The sequence below is a fragment of the Gnatocerus cornutus genome, chromosome 2, assembly GCF_029298725.1.
Source record: "Gnatocerus cornutus isolate USDA-ARS CGAHR chromosome 2, icGnaCorn1.1, whole genome shotgun sequence".
In the NCBI taxonomy this organism is placed as follows: domain Eukaryota; kingdom Metazoa; phylum Arthropoda; class Insecta; order Coleoptera; family Tenebrionidae; genus Gnatocerus; species Gnatocerus cornutus.
Window position 1 is genome coordinate 15,458,459 of NC_142234.1, and position 22,478 is coordinate 15,480,936.

The 22,478-nt window shown below is 32.8% G+C and overlaps 2 protein-coding genes across 4 annotated transcripts; one reads left to right on the forward strand and one right to left on the reverse strand.

Moving 5' to 3' along the window:
- The first annotated feature begins 4,598 nt into the window (after positions 1 to 4,598).
- Ehbp1 (Eps15 homology domain containing protein-binding protein 1) lies at positions 4,599 to 11,241 on the forward strand. 3 transcript variants are annotated; one of them, XM_088029274.1, is made up of 15 exons: positions 4,599 to 4,750; positions 5,163 to 5,370; positions 6,876 to 7,057; positions 7,109 to 7,311; positions 7,363 to 7,671; positions 7,724 to 7,856; positions 7,903 to 8,021; positions 8,070 to 8,278; positions 8,324 to 8,803; positions 9,222 to 9,317; positions 9,433 to 9,622; positions 9,674 to 9,792; positions 9,837 to 10,060; positions 10,108 to 10,296; positions 10,351 to 11,241. In XM_088029274.1, exons 1-15 carry the CDS (start codon positions 4,614 to 4,616, stop codon positions 10,427 to 10,429), a joined length of 2,877 nt encoding a protein of 958 aa, XP_087885400.1. In that variant the 5' UTR covers positions 4,599 to 4,613; the 3' UTR covers positions 10,430 to 11,241. The 3 variants fall into 3 exon arrangements, with proteins under 3 accessions (XP_087885400.1, XP_087885401.1, XP_087885402.1); XM_088029275.1 differs by having other exon boundaries at positions 9,433 to 9,619; XM_088029276.1 differs by lacking the exon at positions 9,222 to 9,317.
- Positions 11,242 to 11,498: 257 nt separating this feature from the next.
- On the reverse strand, positions 11,499 to 13,902 carry LOC148179459 (uncharacterized). Its single transcript, XM_088050887.1, has 3 exons — positions 13,692 to 13,902; positions 13,330 to 13,614; positions 11,499 to 12,167 (listed from the first exon to the last, which is right to left on the reverse strand). Exons 1-3 carry the CDS (start codon positions 13,695 to 13,697, stop codon positions 11,850 to 11,852), a joined length of 609 nt encoding a protein of 202 aa, XP_087907013.1. The 5' UTR covers positions 13,698 to 13,902; the 3' UTR covers positions 11,499 to 11,849.
- Between the last annotated feature and the right edge of the window lie 8,576 nt (positions 13,903 to 22,478).

Sequence of the window (22,478 nt, forward strand, 5' to 3'; positions counted from 1 at the left end):
GATAATGCTTTTCAACGTGTTCCAGTAGGTTGCGCTCGGCGGACCTCGTACTCTATCGCGCAAGGGATATTATATTATTTTCAACAATTTTATATGAAATATAATTTATATTACACCTCCACATCACCACATCTTCTGCACAAAGTATATAATTGAAAACGAAGCTTTTATTCCAAAACGTAGAGCTTCTAGGCAATTTACAATGCTGGGAAACACGGGAAGGTATCAACGGTAATTGAAATTTGTATATACAAAAAAATAATTATTAGTCTCCCCATCGTTTAAACACGCTTTAAAAAGAAACAGATCAAAATAAAAACTCATTAGCTGTTCCTTTTCGCCTGCGCCTGTAATTCAAAACAGTTTCAAAGTTGCTGCAGCATTTACCAATCTTCCCGTCTTTCTAAACATTGCTTCATTTGACAACAGATGTAATTTTTGAGCCTCGTGATGTATGACATTTCTCTTCGCAAATTGGGTTTATTATTCTTTCTTGCTTTATTCGACTGCAGAGTACGGTAAAAATGAATGTTTGGATATATATGTACTCGTCAGTTTAATTATTATTTTAACATTTTATTTGAACTGGAGCGTTTATTTTTTGCAAACCGTTTTTATAGCGGCAACATACGCGGTGATAACGGCACAATAAATTATTATCCAAATTGACCTATAAATCTCCATTTTTTATAAAATACCTACAACAAACATTTGTCTGTGTTCGAGAGCAGTTATTGTACGTTTTTAACTTAGAAATAAGAAGTTTAAAACAACCTAGAGAAAATAAAACCAGTGGATGGGATAATATGGGAATCAGCTCGAAGAACCTCGTGTAGTTCAAACGCTCCTCGTCATTTTCCTTACTCTTTTGTAAATATTTACCTAACTGCTACTACACAGAAGATTTTTAACCAAAAAAAAAAAAACGGCCAATATAATTTTATTTCTATGCATTTCTAAATCAGTTTCAAAAGTAAAACTGAAACTAAAATTACGAGTAGTTTATCACCATTGCCCAATCTGAGGTTGGTTGATTGGCGAACCTGCATCTGACCCATTGATATTTTTTTAGGTTATAAAATTCGATTCTTCCAAAATATCCCCCAATTGATTGATTTCCAGCATTCCAGGTTCCGTAATCTCAAATTTGTAAAAATTTAGAAAAAAATCTTACTCACCTATGTAAGCAGCGAAAAATCATCAATAAAACGTTTAAATAGAAATTTTTCTTTTAATTGTGGAAACGTGGAAAACAACATTTTACAAACACCTACACCACAAGAAAACTACACTTTTTTCTCAATTTTCACTAATTTCTGTAGTTTCTTAAAACATAGGCGTGAAGTTGAAGTCGCGCTCCGCACTAAATACCATTAGCCAATTAGATGCGAGCGCTGAGCGCGGGCAGTTTAAACTTGCAGTCGACAATATTTTCATTCAAATTACCCTAATTCATTTTGTTCTAATATGTAGGCATAAAATCGTTTTGAAGAAGTTTTCTAAATTTTATTATTTTTACAAGCGGAGATTCACTTCGATTTGGAAAGGATTTCTTAGAGACTTTCCAATTTCTTTTTTAACCACGTTTTGATCCATAAAAGATTCTTTTTATTTCTATTATCATAACACCTACCCACTCACCCTATACAAGATAAGGCAACAATTGTATTAAAATATCTATAGAAAACTACAAATAGATAAATAGACGTGATATAAAATGTGACAATAATCAACATTTGAATATTAAATAACGCCACTAAAAGTCCATTAGTTTTACTTTCATACTTCAGTTTGAAGATTATCTCGTCATGAATAAAGTTTACTAAAAATAAAATACATTTATACACTGTTTTCAAACAAATGTACAACGCTGGTGTACTATTATGACAACTTTAACTAATCGTTCTTCACTAGAGTTGCTATATTATTTCAACTCAGCTAAAATAAAAAAAAGTAATTACCAATAAACTTTAATGAGATCATTTTATTAAAAAATGTTGCAATAAATAAGTAATTTCAATTATAAATACGCAGTACTCCTATAAAATATTAATTGGCAATGTTAGTCATAAATATTAAAAATCTAGATGATATTAATGCGTTGAATAACAAAAATATGTTATGCCTGGTTACTAATAAAATTTTTGTTTCATTGCACCTGTTTTCGCTTGAAAACAATTTCTGACGGCCACCATTATAATCCACATATGTTGCTTTCTTTCCAAGACATTTAAAGTTTCTGTAAAATCCGGAAACCCACAATCATTTGTTATCTAGGATCTGTTTCTTTGAGACGTAACATAATGTATAATCACATAGACAAAAACGTCTAAACGTCAAGTAAAGACGCAATGACATAAGTCTGATCTTGATAGATGAAAAGGTCTTTTACAGAGCCACTCTGAATCCTTAATATTCGAAATGCTGCTAGAATCGGTAGCCGGAAGAAACGTGTTGCCCCGCAAAGATATTTCATTCTGAGGTAAAATTAATCCTGCAGCGGGTGGGCGATATCCGAGAACTGAAACTGATAGAGGTCTCCAAGGATCTCCGCTAGTACTCTATCTGCAAAAGTCATCTCCTTTTTGTAAAAATATTATTTGTTTTTATTTATGACGCCCGAAGAAATTAGCATGGAATTTTTATTACACCTAAGAATGTAGGATTTTCTGTTTGCGCGGCTTTTCAAATTAGAATGCTGAATAAGTAAAGAAAGGGCAATTTAAGAAAGAGAAATTTGTGTGAAGTCTTCGGAGCAAACCAACAATTCACTTTCCGTGGCTCATCCTCAAACCTTTCAGGAAGGCTTAAATCTTATGTTACAATCCGTGAACTAGAAGTTTTTCTTAGAACTTGGAATTCCTTCTTCTTACGAACTATTTCACTCAGAAATGTTTTCTTAAATGACGAAGGGAAAAGGAAACGTGCTAATAAAGAAATAATGGAATTCACGCAATTTTTTCGTAACTGCACTAAACAAATCCTTGAAAGTTTCATTTCTTTCCGTTGTGTACAATTAACTGTAAGCTTTAACATGTGCTTTCCTGTACGTACTTGCAGACGAATATTTAAAACTTACAACTTAACGGACTCTCTCATTCTCTGTACTTTTTAATCGAAAATTACAACCTCCAGTATACACCAAAGTTTCCAGGATGTAAACACATTTAGTGATGCTGTGTTTTCCCATTTAAAAGAGATTTCTGTTCATACAAATGTTTACATTAACCGTTTCATTGCACAATTTTTACTGTTTATTTATTGGTATTCTTGCTTTGTTACCAAATCAAACCAATAGTGGGAAGTCGAATCATTTAATCAATCGATAAAACAACCAAGAAGTAATAAAATTGCAGACGAAAGCAAAGTCGAGCTTCGGAGTCTATAAACTCATATACAAGTATGTATTATGTTTTCTTTAATGACTGCTCTCTGGAGTTAACCATTTGAAATGTGCTCCGGAAAGTCTACAATTTTACAATGCATTGCATGTACCAATTTTCTTTAGATTATCTTTTATCTTGTCGTAATAATGTTAATAATAAAATGTTGCATTGTAGCCTCATGGCATGATAATAAATGTAATGTATTAGATTTGAGTTGCCTCTTGGCATAACATTTGTACGCAACATTAAAATGCAGGAAATAGAGCCATTGAATTGAATTGAAGTAGAAGAGCTATATTTTCAAAAAGCAACTTAAAGCTAAAAAACTCTAAATTCTAAACTTCTGTAATTAAAATAAAGAATAAAAGTAAGAAAGAAACGTTTAGAACAAAAAATCTTTATTATTTATCCGCCACTGTTCCTTGCTGAAACTTCGAGCGAAATTTGAATTTTTGATTATTTTTCTGATTTGAAAAAAAGAAACCAACCAAAAAAAAACAATAATCTCAATTCTTCGATATTATTCATTTCAATACCTTATTGTTTCCCCGATTTTATTTTCTTTCATTTTTTGATAAACAGATTTCTGTCTCCACGTTGCGACGCCGCTGTCGCCTGTACGGTAGTGACACCTGCCGGCACCATCCCAAACCAACGTAAATTCTTCGCAAAGAAAACGAACTTGCCGATGGTGGCTGTACTGTCAATAGTGAAATGACAAAAAATAATTGATAATTTACATCATTCTGCTCTTTATCTATGTTTAGAAAATAAGGACAGTATTAAGCAGTTTTGAAGTTTAATCTCAACCACCATGAACCAGTAGTGTAAATAATTTTAAAGGTACGGCTTGTAATATTGGTAAAATGGGTGCGTAAATTGTTTTGGAAATTTGTCAATGTCCAAATAGTGACCCAAGTGTCAAGTGATTCATGCAAGGTTAACATTATTAATGTCAAAGTTCTCTTGTAATGATGCAAATTATTAATTTCGTTAACGTAAATGGTTCTATTGCTATCTAATATATCACTAGGTATAAACATTTACTTACTCTTTATAACTTTGTTTGAGGAATGTCATGCACTCCTTTTATCTGGTGTTTTTGATAATTTCAGTTTCGTTTTGCTTCTCGTACTATCAATTCGTGCTTATCAGACTGATATGCAAGTTACTGTGTTTTCCCCTGACAAAGTTATTAGTTTAGTTTCTCTGCTTTAATTGACAATCATGTCTTGTATTGGTAGTGTGGATTCCAGCAGCATGGGATCTGTCTGGAAACGACTTCAGAGGGTAAATAAACGGGCAGCAAAGTTTCAATTCACGGTCTCATATCATCAACTAGCTGTAGAATTTACCTCAAAGTGGTAAGTTTACTTTTATGTATTGTTTACTTTCTGATTGCAATAAGTGTATTTATCTTATCAAAAGACGTAATTTACAATCAAATTGATACGTGGAGAGCCCGCGATTCTTAAAATTTCTTACTAGACGCAAAAATCAATAAATGTAAACAAGCTTACATAATTTGGTTTGTACTTTTTAGTACTAAACCAATGAAAAAATGTAAACGTGTGATTGAAGTCTTTTTGTCATCACTCCACAGTAGTTTTCTATTATTTGTTTATTTATATACAAAAGGAAACAAGTGCAATGACTGCTTCCTCTGACTATTAAAATCATTTTAAGTCACGCTTGTTTCCTGTGTTATTATCTGTCAATGACGCTCTCGGAATATTAACAAGTTTACACACCACACATTGATATTGTATATTTTAGGGAACCACATAAATTATCCTTAGTATGGTCACGTAGATCTAGAAGAGTGGCTTCCGCGCCAATGGCATGGGAGCCAACACTACAAAATGCATACAAGGGTTTGGTGGTTTGGCCTGTTCCAGAAAATCATCAGGTTGCAATCACTTTATTTAAAGACCCTAGGACAACAGAGTTAGAAGATAAAGATTGGTCATTCATTTTAGAGGATGTAAGTTTACAATTTAAGTATGAAACGATTTAAAACGGCTTTTTGCAATTTCCCCTTTCTAATTAGGCTAAAAGAATTTGATGGGATTTTACAATGTAAAATCTGAACGAACATTAAATAGTCCTCATGATAGTTCCATAATAATAAAAACGGAGCAATTTCCCGTCCAAATTAAATATCTAAACAAATAGGTGCGCACCAAGAATTTTAATATTGCGCAGACGTACAATCAGCTGTTCGTCGTTTTTTAGCTGTGGCAGTGGCGTCGTATCAAGTGGAGTCTACAAGTTTGATGTTTTATTTACAGTTTTTACTCGCTTTTAATGATGGTACTGTCAAATCAGAAGTTAAAATTGCAATCAGAGCTTAAATTTATCACTTTATTGCCTATCAGAGTTACAACATAGAAACTTTAGTCGAAGAAAAAATTTTCTACTTGCGACGCTTATGCCAGGGGCTATCCTTTTCTATGCGCGTATTTGGATACATGCTTTTTTTAAAAATATATTCAATTTAGATCCTTCAACTTTTATGGGGCCACCGATAATTTTAATCCTTTGCTTTTTGTTATTTAGCTAATAAATTGACTTTGTAGTTAGTCTGTGGCATATTGAGTGCTTTAGTTGATTCAGAAATGTCCACAAAAAAATAGAATCCTAATTTCAAGGTTCTAAGGCCTTCAGGAATATTGTTTAATAAACAACAAAAAGTTTTTTACATTTTCCTCTCAGCGGTTTGAGTGTTTCTAAGATTGTATTAAAAGAGTCCTCGTGACGTCAATTAATACTTATCAACTAGCAAAAAATCAATTCTTTTGTTTACGTCACAATTACAGGTGCATACAAATATTTTTTAATTAGTTCTCCATTATTATTATTCATGCAAGCGTACCAGGTGTTTCTGCATTGCCTAGAATTTTGCGTTCTTTGTGAGACGAAGATTGTTATCGATGGTACTTCAAAAAAAAAGCACTCCTCACTAATTAAATTCGATTGTGTTTGCTTTTGGAATACTATCTGCCAAGAAAATGCATAATATTGTATCAAAGGGTTCAAGGATTGTTTAATAGAAATGTCTCCTTTCTTATGTGCAGTTTTTATAAGATTTAGGTAACAATACAAAGTTTATCGCACAAAAGATCGACGTAGTATGTGACCTCAATAAACCCCGAAAATCTGTATACAAGTTAATTACCCAGCCTAGGAGATACTGATAACAGGAATATTAAATTTACGTGTTGTAACTCTGATTTTATTGCTCAACTATCACTTTAAAAATGTGCAGTATCGTCTATGATGAACTAAACCTAAAAGAATATCCATTGATTGCTTGGTTTACTTCCTTACTCGTCTAGTTTAAGTCTGAGACAAGCTGCATCAACTGTATAGATTTATTGATTTTTAATTAGTACTCCTACATTATTATCGATGCAATGATAAGTCATGTCTAAAAATACAGTATTAACACTTTAAGTAATAATGCAATAATTAACACGTTGCGTTAAGGTACCAACAACAGGAAAAAGAAGACAACTTGCCATTGCCCATGTCAATATGCGAAAATATGCCAGTATCGAATCTACCCAGTCAGAATTACAAATCTGTTTAAAACCAACGACAAAGAAAATTACTTCCGCTAAGCTCGACTGTACTTTATCATGCGTCCTTTTAAGAGAAGGAAAAGCAACGTAAGTTGTTTGATTGCGGAACTATACAGTTATTTACTGTCATTACTACAGGGACGAAGACATGCAGTCAATGGCTTCATTAATGTCCGTAAACAACAACAGTGATGATATTGCCGCTTTAGAAGACGTAGAAGACGACGATTTCTCTCAAAACGATAACTCGATTAAAAGCAGTATTAACGAAGTAACCCAACACCTGCAACAGATGACAAATAGTCTATCTGGGTCAGATTTCGCAAGTACTCCGATTAGTGGTTTGTTTACACTTATGTACCTTTTTTTCCCTAACCTTGTAAGTACTTCAGTTGCGAGCATACAGTCTTTTTCTCGAGATGATAAGACACCGACCGCAGAAAACTTCTCGCCAATTGCAGAAAGACCCAAATTTGCCACCGTAATCCCTCCTCCTAGGTTAAGCGATTTTGTCGAAAATGATATTGATCCCTATTCAGAGCAGTGCACTGAATTGTTGGATAAATTAGACGCACTTGAAGAAGATTCTGTAAATGAGAGCGTCCCGAAACCTAAAAACGCAAGTTTGAAGTTGAAGCCTTTGGAACTGAAGGAACATATTGACATACCCAAAAGTCAACAGCAGAAATTGACGACGCCAGGTACTCACGTGTGGTTATTACGTGCCTCTTGTTTACTTCTGTCATTTTCCAGGACAAGATTTATTAGAGTGGTGCAAAGAAATGACGAAGAATTATCCTGGAGTTAAAGTTACAAATTTAACAACCAGTTGGAGAAATGGAATGGCGTTCTGCGCTGTTATACATCATTTCCAGCCCAATCTAATGTGAGTGTTGTGTTTACCAGAGTTTCTTTCTATGTTTGTTTCACAGAGACTTCAATTCCCTTTCTCCCCATGATGTGAAAGGAAATTGTAAGATCGCATTCGATGCTGGAGATAAACTTGGAATCCCGCGCGTTATAGAACCCACCGACATGCACATGCTAGCTGGTTCGTTAATTTAACTTTGCCAATTTTCGTTACAATTTGATATTACAGTACCTGACAAGTTAGCAGTTATGACGTACTTGCACCAACTACGCGCCCATTTCACTGGACACCAGTTGGAGGTCCAACAGATCGGTAAAACTTCCGAAGAAAGCAATTACGTCATCGGAAAGTTCAACACCGATAAAGATACGGATATTACTAAACAAGTGTTTGGACAAGAAATTATTAATTTAAGGAAAGCAAAACAAAGCCAACAGGTAATGCTCCAGTTGAATCGAACGCATTTTATCATTCTTTTGCAGTTAAACAAATCTCAGGAATCCAAGAAAGAAAAAGAACTAAATCAGACTAACAAAGAAATTTCGCAGAATACCGACGCGAAAATTGCGGCTTCAAAGTTGCAACTTCCACTGAAAATCACTAATGAGCCCGCGGATGTTATCAAGGAGCCCAAAGAAAAGTCTCCTACTGTTGTTAAAGACGTGAAAGACATTATTTTGTTGAGCTCTAAAACCTTAATGAGTCGAGTTATGTCGTCACCGTCTAAAGATAAAACACAAAATAAAAAAGAAGAGAAAAAACAAGAAAGTAAGAAACCTATTTTAATGACGAGGCGAGAACTGAACGATCCGTTTGGCTCCGATGAGGAAGAGGATGTTACAAATATCAATTTTTCCAATGAAAAGGTACCTGAAGTTGAGATGAACGGTTCTGGAGACTTTAAAGTTAAGGAGAAAGAAGTGGCGAGTGACGTTTTTACTGAACTTCCCAAACCTAACGCCGTAAGTTTTTTTTTTGTTTTTATGATGTATTTTAGAAGGTTATTTTGCAAGTTTGTTTTTGTTTACCATCTGAGCACTATTATTAGTTTGACAAGTCTAATTTCAAATGTATTTTTTATTGGGATTGGTCACTTTCTCTCGTTGAAATTAGGTCTGTTGAGTTCTTCTAGTAGTCCATCATTGCTGCTCCTAGTAAAGTACCTAAAACATAGCACTTTGTTCCCATCACCATTGTATGATGTAAAGATCGGAACGTTTTTGGTCATAACTATGAAAGCTGACATTGAACCAGCTTATCATGTTAAATTCAATAATTCTTCAGAATCAGAGGGAGCATTTATTTTTAACTACTTTTACAAGCTAACATTTTGGTGTGAAGGTTTGGCTTGCCATTAAAATGTTTTTGACGCGTGTGCAGCAAATACTTATGCGACATTCTGAGCAAAGAGAACGTGCGAGGCAGTTGATAGAACAGACCAGAAAAGACGGTTCCATCACCACTTCCCCCACCAGGGTATGTAGCTTTGTTTTGTCCTTCTCATCTTGCCAGTATTTCATTGTCTTTTTATTTTATTGTGCGTAGCGTGACGAAAATTAGAGAATTTTTACATTCTTTGTGTTCTTGATAGTCGGAGGATGAAAGGCAAGCACTTCTTCGGGAACGAGCGAGAAGGCTTCTGGCCGAAGCCAGGCGGGGGTCTGGCCCTCAAACCGAGATCATCAGAGTTAGTCCAGAATCTATCAAAACTTTGATGGAAATCGAAGAGAGGAATGCGTATAAGGCGGAGGAAGAAAGAGCAATTTTTGAAAGACAAAGTAGTACGGGCTAGTTAAGTTAGTTTTTTATTACACTTACCTCTTTTACTTTAGGCTCGGAGAAAAACGGCAATGTCATTTCTAGTTCAGGTGAACATTCAACAAAATCTAGTCCTAATAATAGAGAAAGAATCACTCCAGATAAGTTACCAGACGATTTAGGATTGAAAGAGGTTGATAATCTTTTTTGCGCCTTTCGTTATAAATCAGTTTTTAGATGGGGATTGATGTACATAATTATATTGATAAAGAAATGGAAGACCTCGAACGGGAGCAAAGTGCCATAGATGAACAAGCAGCTGTGTTGGAAAAACAACTGCGAGTGGTAATGGAATCTCAAAGCAGTAACGGAGAAGAGGAGGAAGCTCTCATGGCGAAATGGTTTATGTTTGTAAATAAAAAAAATGCTTTACTTAGGAGGCAGATGCAACTTAATATTTTGTAAGTGACAACTTCGAAACACAAGCATTGCTAAATTTTCGCTACAGGGAAAAGGAAGCCGACTTAGAAACGAAATACAAACTTCTAAACTTAGAACTGCAAAAAATCGCATCCATTGAAGAATGGAGGAAAACAGAAGAGCAGAGAAATCGAGAACAAATGTTACTCGATGAACTCGTGCAAATTGTGAATAAGCGGGACGAGCTCGTTCATCACTTGGACAATCAAGAAAAAGCGTAAGTATTTTTATTGCGAAAAAAAAACAGAAAATTCGATTTTCGGCATTTTAGAATTGAAGAAGATGATTTAATAGAGCAAGATTTGTCCCAGTTGGACTTGCAACCCAAGGAAAAATGTGTAATACAATAATACTTTTTATTTTCAAAATTGTCAGTCCACTTTTATCTATTCACATTTCATTGTGTAAACAAATTGTTTTGTATAATTCGTCTAAATTGCTTCAAATTTGTTGATATTATACAATGGTGCTTTCGTGTGATATTTTATTTAGATTTATACCTAAGCAATAGAGTTTTTTTGTAAGCTTATCTAACGTAACGAATTTACAACAATTTGTTTGCTTGCCGAAATAATTCAGTTTTATTTATTTGTAAATTTTTATTCATTATTTTAATGAAACATTTTCTTTTAATAAAAAGACAATATTGTATTTTGAGATTACTCAGATTCTAGTTCTATTTATTTAAACTTTATTTATTAATTTGTAATATAATACTTATCAAACATTTGTAACAACACATTTCATTTATTATATAATCCGAATTAATTGATTAAAATGGGCTGTAAAGTGAGCCATCCACTTGGTAGTGCAATATAAAGGAACGACGTTAACAGCAAAGCTAAAAGTGTTGCAATTTTAGGTAGATTTATACACATGATACGGCTTTAGTCAAGAATATTTTTGACAGTTTGGTGGTAATATTTTAATAGTCATGTAAGTTAACGTTCCATTCGAAATTTGGTTGTTATCAATTGTATGTGTATAGAACTTCGCTAGGTACGAATTTGTACGTAATAACGTGATTTGTGTTTACCCGTCATCCTACCATTAGCTTAATCTTAGCTTTAGAGGTTGTAAAATAACTTTTTTATTGTCTGTATATTTGTTTGTAAGGTAACCAATTAAGTTAATGTAAATAAACGAAGAAGGCTACATTGAACATTTTTGATTTTGAAAAACCTTCAAATTTTTCATCCTTTAAATTTTATCACTCTCGAATACCTGCTCTTCACCTTCACTCAAATTCGCTGCTTAAAATACAATTTAATATGCAACGGCTTGTTTATTCATTATTATTTATATTTTTTGAAGCGTAGTTTTAATTGTTTTTTAATGATTTTACCAGTCAAGAAGATTAAAACCATGAAAAATAAAATGCAAATCTTTTTATTTTATTATAAAAGTATAATTCAATAATTAGACAATACTTTCAAACTAATCTACATACTTAAATATGGCATTTAATAAATATCCAAGCAAAAATGAACGAACATTTATAATGAAATTATGTTTCATTCATTTTATGCAAATCGTTGTCCATATTCGTGTTTTGGTTATCCGCATAAATTTAATTACATTATTATTTTAGTCCGGAAGTCTCCAAGGACTATTAAGGTACTTGTAATACTTGATAAGATGTCAAACTAGAGGTGAAAGAAATGGTAAAAAAAGTATGAACAATTGAATGATATCACAAAGATAGACAAGAGAAAGAATGTAAACATCGTATCAAGAATGGTAACAATTTTCTATTCTATCTATAATAGTTTAATACTGATAACCTCCATTACTGCCACCGCTAGGGTAGCCTCCGCCGCCGCCACTGGGATAACCTCCGCTTCCACCGCTGGGGTAACCACCGTTTCCGTAGCCTCCGCCATTGCCGTTGCTTACTTGTTCGTAAGAAATTTTCGGTTTGTATCCTTCGCTATCGGCGGTGTATTCCACAGTTTGGCGTCTACCATCGGGAAGAAGTACGAAATATTTTCCTTGAGCTACATCACCTTGACGCGATTCCTGATGACCAAAGTCGTTGCCAGAAGCAGCGTCTTGGACGTGGTACTCGAAGTTGTAATTGGCAGGCTCCTTAAAGATTGAGTAACATAGTGAGAGGGCAATGTTTGTATAAAAATCCACCAGTAGGCAAATGATGCAGATCATTCATCATATCACGATGGCGTAAGACTCTGGCTTCGGGTGATATAAAAATTCAAATCTTGAATATTAATTATGGAATAAATTGTTGCCAAAACGAGATATTGCGTAATGCGAGAAATGCAATTTTCGCCATAAATTGTTTTAGGGAATTATTTATTCTGGGAGATAAAATTTCCTGATTATAAATTGCTATAAAGGAGGAAAGTGGCTTACGAAATTTCTTACATTACAAATACATCGAGAGGTTACATGATGCGGTCTAAAATAAATGAGGTGCATACGTATGTAGAGATAATGATTTGCTGAGGCGTTCACGCATTTGCTTCAATAAATTCTTAGGCAACTTAGCTATTAAAAAACGATTTGAGGTAATGTGGTTTTAGACGAGCAGAATTTTTGTGGTAAATTTTGCATCTTGCGAAAAGTGCCAGCTACATATTAGGTATGTACATTGTCGCTGATTCAATCATGTTATGAGCATTTTCACTTTTTTTGTGATACGATTAATCGCGAAAAAAACTAATTTTGCAAGAAATATCTATAAATATTTCATGTGAGCATTTCGGAATATTTTACTTTATTCTTTTGTCTGGTGTTTTAAGTAGTTAAAGAACTAGATGAAATTTCTAAAGAAAAAAACACGAATTTTTACGTTCAGTAATATAAGCATCATTGAATTATAGCATCTCCAAATAAAAAAAATCTTAGACATGATCATATTCTCAAAATTTTCAAAAAAAAGGCTTTTTAGAGCAATGCATTCCGATATAATCTAATAAGTTTTTTAAACAGAATTTATCGATTTTTCTTTGGCATTGGTAATTGCTTACAAAATATAATGATAATCCAAAAATTATTTTTATTGAAAAATATTGCGTATTGCTAGAAAGTTGTTTCTAAGGAATTTTGAAGAACTTGAACGTTTTTCTGGTTCATTTAGAAATAGGAAAATAAGAAAATAAAATTTTTGAAAAATTTTTTTTGCATTTCGATAGGTAAAAATGATTATTAAAAATTGAATTAAAAGTAATGTAATTAAATAAGAAAAATATAAAATTTTAAAATCTAGTTTTGGTTTAAAAAGACTTACAGATTGATCGTCATATCCGCCACCGCCATATCCTCCATTTCCTCCTCCATATCCTCCACCTCCTCCTCCTTGGTTGGGCGGCAAGTAATTACCGCCTGGACGTGGAGCACCATATTGGTTATTAGGTCTTACAATAGCCGTTGTGTGCGCCGGTGCTCCATACTGATTCGAAGGAGGTGCAAAAGGTCTTGGCGCTCCATACTGATTACTCGGCAGATACTGACTATTAGGAACAGGAGGTTCCGCGAAAACGACAGCGGTAATGGCAACAAAAGCAAGAATGACCTGAGAACAACAAAAATAATATTGTTTCAGTTTGAATCCCGAAATTTAGATATTCCGCACTGCCACAATTTGCCTACCTTCATTGTTACACTAAAATTGTTACACCACACTTATGTGTATTCGAAGATGATTTGGGATGATCTGAGTGTGCGAATCTTTGGATTAGCTTTTATAGTTAAACCGCAAATAGTGGGTGTAATCTCACAAAATATTTTACTTTCATCCCAAAACCTTGCTACAGTACCATCTCCACAAAAATGCACCCTACCAACAAACTAAGTCTGTTCCCCTCTAGACGCCTTTCGGTGTAAAAACAAACAGAGAAGAACAACGCGAGATGCGCCAATTCTTTTACAATTCGGTGCGATAAGTCATCTCTTACGGATCTTCGACGGTTGGAAAGAGAAGTGGTTCACTGAATCGTCTCAGTGCAATGTTTTAAAATCACTTTGATCTCCATCAATAGTGAATTGTTTGCAATTAATCTGATTATATTGTATCGATTTATTTATGGAGGTCTTTTGCAATTCGTGGGTAATTGTTGAAATCTCTTGGAAATTTCGCTTAGTGGAAATGCTAAATTAACTAACATGTTAATGTTTTATTTTCTATTTAAAACAATATTTATTTAGCTTATAAAAACTTGAGTAGTATGTTCAAATTGCTTTTAGTCATGAAATTTTGGACAGGAGTTTTACGTTATAATTTAATTTTTCAATTTACCATGTAAATCTATTTGGGTGGAGACAGAATAAGTGCTTTATATCTCTAGAACTAGAACAGATAGAATCATGTGTTTTTCGTTTTTTGAAATGTTTTTTTTTTGAACAATTTTAAGTTTGTGGAACTTATTTTACGCAGAATCCAAAACTGTTGTAATTTTTCTTGTACGTGCAGAAATAACTGAATTGGGAACAATTGAAGTTTTGAATGGTGAATTTTAATTTCCGAATCTTTTTTTGTTTACATCCGAAACTACGAGAGATAGAAAGATGCAGTTTTCGCTTTTTGTTTTAGGGTTTCTTTCGTAAACTACTACTAATAATAATTGTCTTAGCGATCTGAATCTTGGTCAGATTATTATCGACTTCGAGCTGCTTTTTGATTCATATAAATTCAAAGTCATGAAAAGTCGATTTTGCCTCGCAAAAAATTTTTTAAAAATTACTTTAAAAACGCCCCCTATAATTCTATTTCGATTGATTTCTAGCTTAGGTATTTTTGGAACAAACTTAAGTCATATTTATTTATACAGGGTCCGGCAACACTTGTGTCCACCCCCAAAATCGTCTTTAATTTTAAAGATAAAATTTTGAAAATTTGCATACGCTCACAGTTGACAAAGCTCTAGAAGCTGACGCAAAAATTTGTTTTTTATCACTGATAGTTTTGGCGTCGCGACGCCTTAAAAATGTAATTTTTAGTTAATTGTGAGAGTTTGTGATATCAACCCCTAATTTAATTTTTTTTCAATATAAATGTGTAAAAAATATGTCAACTGTTATTTTAGATTCAATGCAAATTGTCTTAAAAATTTGAGAAAAAAATGCGGTTTTATCAAGTTAGTTTTCAATTTCATTACGTCAAAATTGGGAACTACGTTTACACCCATCTGTCAACAACTTGTGTCACAAATGACATCTATCCTTTGGCTCGCTTTAGATTGTAACAAAAGTCTTAATTGGTGAAATTGTCACTTTGTCGATGTAAATTAACGATTTCTGGTGTCCATAAAGTGCAACATGCCCGTGTTAATCAAAATTAACCTTTATAAGATAGAATGAAGTGACTTGTGAAATTTTGGTGTAAACGTAGTTTGCCACTGCGCTGTCAGAATTTTGAAAACTAACTTGATAAAACAGCGTTTTTTTCGCAAATTTTAAACACAATTTGCATTAGATTTAAAATAAAAACTCAAATATTTGTATCATAGTTATGTTGAAAAAAAAAATTAAATCGCGAATATTTCCGCAAAAACTCAAAAATCGCTAAAAATTATAATTCTTAGGCGTCGCGACGCCAAACAAACTGTGATAAAAAACAAATTTTTGCGTCAGCTTCTAGAGCTTTGTCAACTATAAGCGTATGCAAATTTTCAAAATTGTAACTTTAAAATTAAAGACGATTTTGGGGGTGGACACAAGTGTTGCCGGACCCTGTATAAATATCTACGATTGATATCTCGCTTACTTTTAGAGCAGACGAAATCCGATCCGATAACTGAGTTATGGCCTATTAAAATTTCAGATAGTTGCTTACGTTTTTCAAAACTTTTTTTTCGCGATTTTATTGCTTAGAATCCGCAATTAAGATATCCAAGTTTCTATAGCTTTTTGGTCTCTTATTGGCAATTTGTATGGCCGAGCGACCGAAATTTGTGCGGTTTAAAATTGTATTATTTATCTTTTCAACGGAATCTTCTTAACGAAAATATTTATAAAATAAAATAACATCTTACAAAGATCATAAACTTCCGTCTTTTCTGTGGTTTAAAAGATTTAGTAATTCGCTGTAAATAAGTTTTAGTGCAGTTTTAACATTTTCGCTTTTATAAGCACAAACGTAAATTAACAGAACAGCAGTAGGTTTCCATTATTGTAATTGATTTTCAACCCGCAGGTTGTGTACATTAAGTCTATAAAATACGTCAATTTTTGCTTTAGAATTATTTCGTTTTGTTTGTAAAAGAGGAAGCTAGGGAATCTGTTGCATACAAATTTTTATCTATGACTGCTGCATTTTTTGAAAAATTACTATCTTAAGGATTTTTTGTGGTCAGTAGCTAACGGAATGATAAGCTATTTATGTTTAAAAAAAGAATGAAAATTCGTCTGTCATTTTTCGGTAATATTTAATAATTTTCGAGATATTTTTAGTTTACCTGATTAATATTACTAACAGGACAAGCCCAATTCTACTGAATATCGTCTGAAAGAAATCCACGTAACAGAATAAATTAATTACAGTTACAAGTGTCTGCGACATGTAGACATCTATCTCAACATGTGTAATTTTTTAAATTATTGTAACATTACAACAGGAAAACACCTAAACTTGTATATCATCTTAGGTAATCCAGCAGTGATTAATTTAATACATATTTCAAGATGTTGCATTTTTATACTTGATTTAGAGAATTGACAAAACATTTTATTCCACTTAATAGATCAGTGTGTCAAGATTTCCCAAGATGTTACTGCATAGCTATCTCCTTTTCAATATTAAGTAAGTATTTACTTTCCTTTTAAGTCCATCTTAATTAATTTCACTGGAAGAGATAAAACAAGTGCTGATTATTAGAAGCAAATATTGTAAACAAATCGTTAAATAAATTTGAAGTTTCTTTTGTCCTTAAATAGCCGAGGATAACATTACAATTACGGAAGAAATTTACTATAATACATTACAATTAAATAAATATTGCGTAAGAATCCGTTAAGAAAATATCTACCGATTTTTTAAACATTCGTGTTTACAGCAGCTCAAATCCACCGGAATGAGAACATAGTTGCAATACAACTAATAAATTATCTTGGATGTATGTACAACAATGGTGTAAACATCATGCAGATTCTTAAGATGAAAAGTGAATTGTTCATTAACCCGTTGCTCCGTTACGATTAATGTTTAGAAATAACTTACTTTAATTAAAGTTCTTTGTACTAGTGATCTTGCATAATAGTTGTATTTGTGTAAACTGTTTCACTATTGAAGACAAAGGGTTGCAACTGGGAGACAGTCCCACTCTTCCGTATTACTGGTGAGAACACTAATACAACAAAATTGTCAATTATTTAATTATTACACGGCAATAAAATTATACGGTGATCTTATTTTCCGCACAACAAAGCTTTAATATGCCATAACTTACCATATATGATACGCCACTCGAGTAAAGTAGTAATTAATTACGTGTGTGAAAGACCTGTGCTTGACTCTAAAGCTCTTAATTTGAGTGTTGGGTCATTCATGAATTCAAAACGTATTTTGTCCATCACATATGTGGCTAGACGACTCCGATCCATCATCATTTAGTGACGTGTTAATAACTAACTTTTGAGTTTTTTGTATTTACATCTCTGAAGTCTTTTGTATGAACCGTGAAGTTTACTCAGCGTTACCTATAAACAAATATTACTTTTTTTTAATGTTTTATCTGGGTTCTGTTCAGTCAAAGTAATTAATTATGTTGTACCACATTGAGAAATATATAAACCATTGTCTAATGGCAATAAATTACTGCCGGGGTACCCGATTTTTACGAGTTGTGTAATAATCGATTTATGTTGCAGAAAATTAAGTCGAAAATAGTAATAAATAAATATTAGTGGGAATCACAAATCATCACATGATATAAATCACGTAGGGGTAAAGGCGCTGATTTGAAAAGATTAATAATAAATTATGTTTTAAGATGTTTATTAATAACAATTGTATTGGGTAATATGTTTCGGATGACTGCTTTTGACTAAGTCTTAGTATTGTGTATGTTGCATATGTGAAAAAAATTCAAGCCTACATTTAACATTGAATTACTATTGCAACTGGTAAGAGGCTGTAGGCGATAACAAAAAATTTGATTTTGTATTCAACTTTAAATATTTAAAATTGTACCTTTTGCTCTATAATTTTGAAATTTTTAAAATTTGTCTCTTGTACTCTATAATTCTGGGATTTAAAGCAGTCTATACCTAAAGCTAGAAGAGTCTTTTTCCCAAATTTCATCAACATGAAATGAAAATTGACAAGATAACAGGCAGTAACGTAATGTTTTTATTCAATTTTAAAATAAAAAGTTAAAATGAAAAGTTCTATAAAAATTGTTATAGTTAATATTGTACATTTAAGTTTTTATATGATTAAGTTTCAATTCTTTTATTTTTTAGGTTCCAGGTTTTTTTTTATTTTGGATGCCATCATGCTCACCTATTATTTATTCTTTTCTTATTCGAAATTACAAATTCGACAAACTCTTGTTCATCAGCTTCTGGATTGTGTAATTCAAATTGCTACGTCTATTTTTTAAGATTTCTCGTTTTTTAGACTGATTACTTAACATTCTCAGATTCTGTAGTGAAACTTTTTAGATCCAAAGCTCCCAAATGAGATTTTCAAATGCCTTGTTGACATAATCTTCCAACACTTGTTAGAACTTGTTTGATTATTTTTCTAAAATATTACACTAAAATTACACCTATGATCCTAACTTAATTGTAATAAAAAAACTAAAATTTTTGTTGCCCGGCGTAATAGACCGTGCATGTTGTTTAATTCAGTACATTCTTTAAGAATCCCATATAATTGTACTGGCAACGTACTACACAGACGAGACACCCATAATTAGTAAGTTGATCTAATGTAATTGTCCTATGTGTGAGCTAAATACCTCCATAACTATAAATTACACAAAGACAAACCGGTTAGATGTGATTTTTTCTACTGTAATTGTTGCAAAAATTGTTCAATAATTTGATAATCATGCCCGCATGTGTTGTCAAATTATCCCTTAATTGTCCCAAAAACGAGTGTCAATGTTCCTTCCATGAAAACTACAGATGTAAAAAAATTAACAAAGAAACATGGAGTTTCAGCAGTCTATGAAATTTTATTACCTTTTGGAGTAGGTACGATTTATGTTTGTTTTGCTAAAGAAACTGTTTCGGTTTCAATTAGCGAACAAGGTAAGCTTGATTACTTTTACAATACAATTTGTTCTGAATATGACGCCAGAAATCGATAATGACTGAAGCAACCTTACGCTAATAATAATTTAAAATGAATTAATATTGAAATTCAATAAGTAATGCAGCATTGCTTCAAATGAAAGTTGTCTTGAAGTTTGGATCCCATTAATATAATTATTTGTTGAGTAACTTATTCTAAATAAATCACATAATACTGTGCATAAATGGAGTGAATCTCTGATCATTTTTTTTAAACGGGACCTTTCACGGCCCGAGGTGGTAATATTTGGCGATGATGGAAAGACTTCGCCTATTGTTTTTTATAATTTTGTCTTGTCATTGCACTTGTGGGAATAAACGAGCTAATTTAAGCGTTGTGTCTATTTTTACAATTTTAGAGGAGTGATAATAGCGAGCAATCCTATTTCACCTTACTCCGCGTGAATTTGTTACAAAAGATTCTTAATGTATACGAACCTTGAGAAGTGGGTGGTAAATTTCTTTGAACGGTCGTGATGGTACTTTCATTATAACAAATATGGAGTGTAAAAAATACCAGTTTCATTTCTCCCGTATTTGCAATAGGCATGTGCATGGATCATAACGCGCCAACATGGGAAAAACGCGACCCCGTTGGATTTAGGAATAGGTTTCTTTAACTCGTACCTTGATCTGCTTACGAAATTATGGCAATTCATCAAGGAGTTCTCAGACAAAGGGGTGAAGGAATGAATCCTCGACTGATCGTGGAAATTACTTAAAGTATTTAGACCTTGTGGTTTTATGCCTTTGTGATTTTTAGCTTGGTTTAATAATAAGGTAATTACTGCATCTAAGTCATGAGTTCAAAAGCAAATAAATGAGTTTAATTAAGGATTATTATGCAGACTTCTTAATTTAATATTCAACGTTGGCTGTCTTTAATTTACAGTAATTGTCTGTTTTACTTAGAAGTTTTTAAAAATGATATGTATAATTAATTACTTTTTTAGTGCCTAGTGGCGCGACGAGCATAATTAGTAAATTGAGCAATTTCCCGATACATTTCAAATAAGCACATCTTGATCGCCTGTTCATCTTTCCCAATCATGTTTCTCCTTGGAACGTCTCCGGGATTCAATTGAACTGATTTCACCAAACTGTCCTTGTCATAATCATCTGCAAAACACCTTTTGCTCCATTTTCGCTGCTTACAAATATTTCAATGCTAGAACATTACTTGCAGATAAGCTTATTGTATTCCTTTGTATCAGTAGTAAGCAAATGTACAATAAACGGTAATCGTGACCTAATCTGAGTTTAGCACAATAGTTAGTAGTACCTTTTATTTGATTTTATTAACTCATCACTTGGAAATCACTACAAATTCTTTGTTCACGTTTGTTGCCTTGACCTTTACATTGCTCTATCTTTTCATTGTATCTCACAGAAATGTCACACAGACGTGTGTAAAGTATGCGCTTGCCCTCAATTTTCTGGCGTGAGCAACAATGGACTGTGATGATCGTAATTGTGTGTATCACCTACGGCCCACCCAGAATGGTAATATTTTACGTGCGACAAAGCGATTGCTCCTATTCAACCCGTGAAGTAGTTCATTGCCAGAAAATTCTTGTGAAAAATTGCTACAGACTAAAATTGAAAATCCCTTGAGAGCATCTAATTAAACTGGTTACAGTGAAGCAATGAGTTAATTTCTCCGTCTAAGATCCAATTCTGAGAAGATGTTATGATTGCTTTGTAATTAGAGTGAATTTGTTATATAATTTATGCCAATAACAAAAAAAGGTAGTCACGAAATTTTGTTCATTAGACACAAACCTGTTTGGAACTTTCAACTACTGGTGTTCCAGTAGGTTTTGATCTTTCCTTCATATGTGGATCAATGAAGTTTTTATTTTATGAATAAATAAATCTTCCGTGGATGTTTCAGCATTTCAGCATTTACGAGGTTTCAAAATTATAAGCCGTGCAAATTATAGGTCTAATCAGATACACGAAAAAATTATACCTAACTATCCGATAGAATTAAATGGATTAGCGATTAACCAACAATATTAGATCATCTAAATCTACACTAACCTTGAGCAAAAGTTGCATTAATAATAGTAGTCACACCAAGAATGTTTCAGGGAGTGAGAGTATTCATGAGTTTACATCCACTCATTATTATATCAAATACAAACTTTCGTTTCTGAGTAAATCATCACGGTTGTTACGTTAGATAACAGACAAATTGAGAACTAAACGTCGAGTTTTACTTCCGACTTATTGTTTTATTTACAACTTGAGTTATATAAAAATTATAGAGGTCAAGTTCGTTGTAAATTTCAAGTTTACACACAAGGAAACCGTCGTCAATTCATTGATGCACTCGTAACAAAATCATTTTGTATGACTTGCAGGTTTAGTAATAGGTCCCAATTTAAGAAGTGCAGACGCTACATCAAGTGCAGCTAAGAAAAATGACGATGAATGACAGATAATTTGTTTCTGACCTAAGCTCATCGAATATTTAAGCGTAAGTTTCAGGACCCATTTGAACCGAAGTTTTTTCTAAATTTTAAACTTTTTGATAAAAGCGAGGATAAAGTAATATTCTACGTTAAAAGGTTTTGGAATCTAGACAAATTCCAAAGAAAAATAAACTGTCAAATTGTTTTTTTTCTTTAGTTTATTGCCTTGTTTCTTTATGTTCCGAACGCCCCCAAAACGAATGAAATCTATTGATAAATAAAAAGTTACGAGCAGGAGAATTATTCAAAATTTTAATATTTAAAGCGCTCCCAAATCCATAATATTAATAAAAAGACGGCGTTGGCGCCAACATGTTTCTGATTAAGAGTTTACAAACCTACTTCCTACATCAGCACCAATTTTTAGAAAAATTTAAAATTATAAGATTACACTTCTGTGATTTGCTAATCAAGGCAAATAGACAAGAAAGAGAAAATTTGACGTAACGGTGAATAAATCTTTCACCATTAAGTAAACTACATATGTATAAGAAAATATGACCTGTCAAAGAAGAGAAATTTTAATCGGCCGAAATGTTATCAAAGTGATCTGTATAAATTATAGTGGTTCTTATTGTAGAGTGTAAAATCTACTTAAATGTTCTCTGACTGAAATTATTATCTTAAATATTTTCTCAATTTTTGGCGTTGCCACCAATTTTAC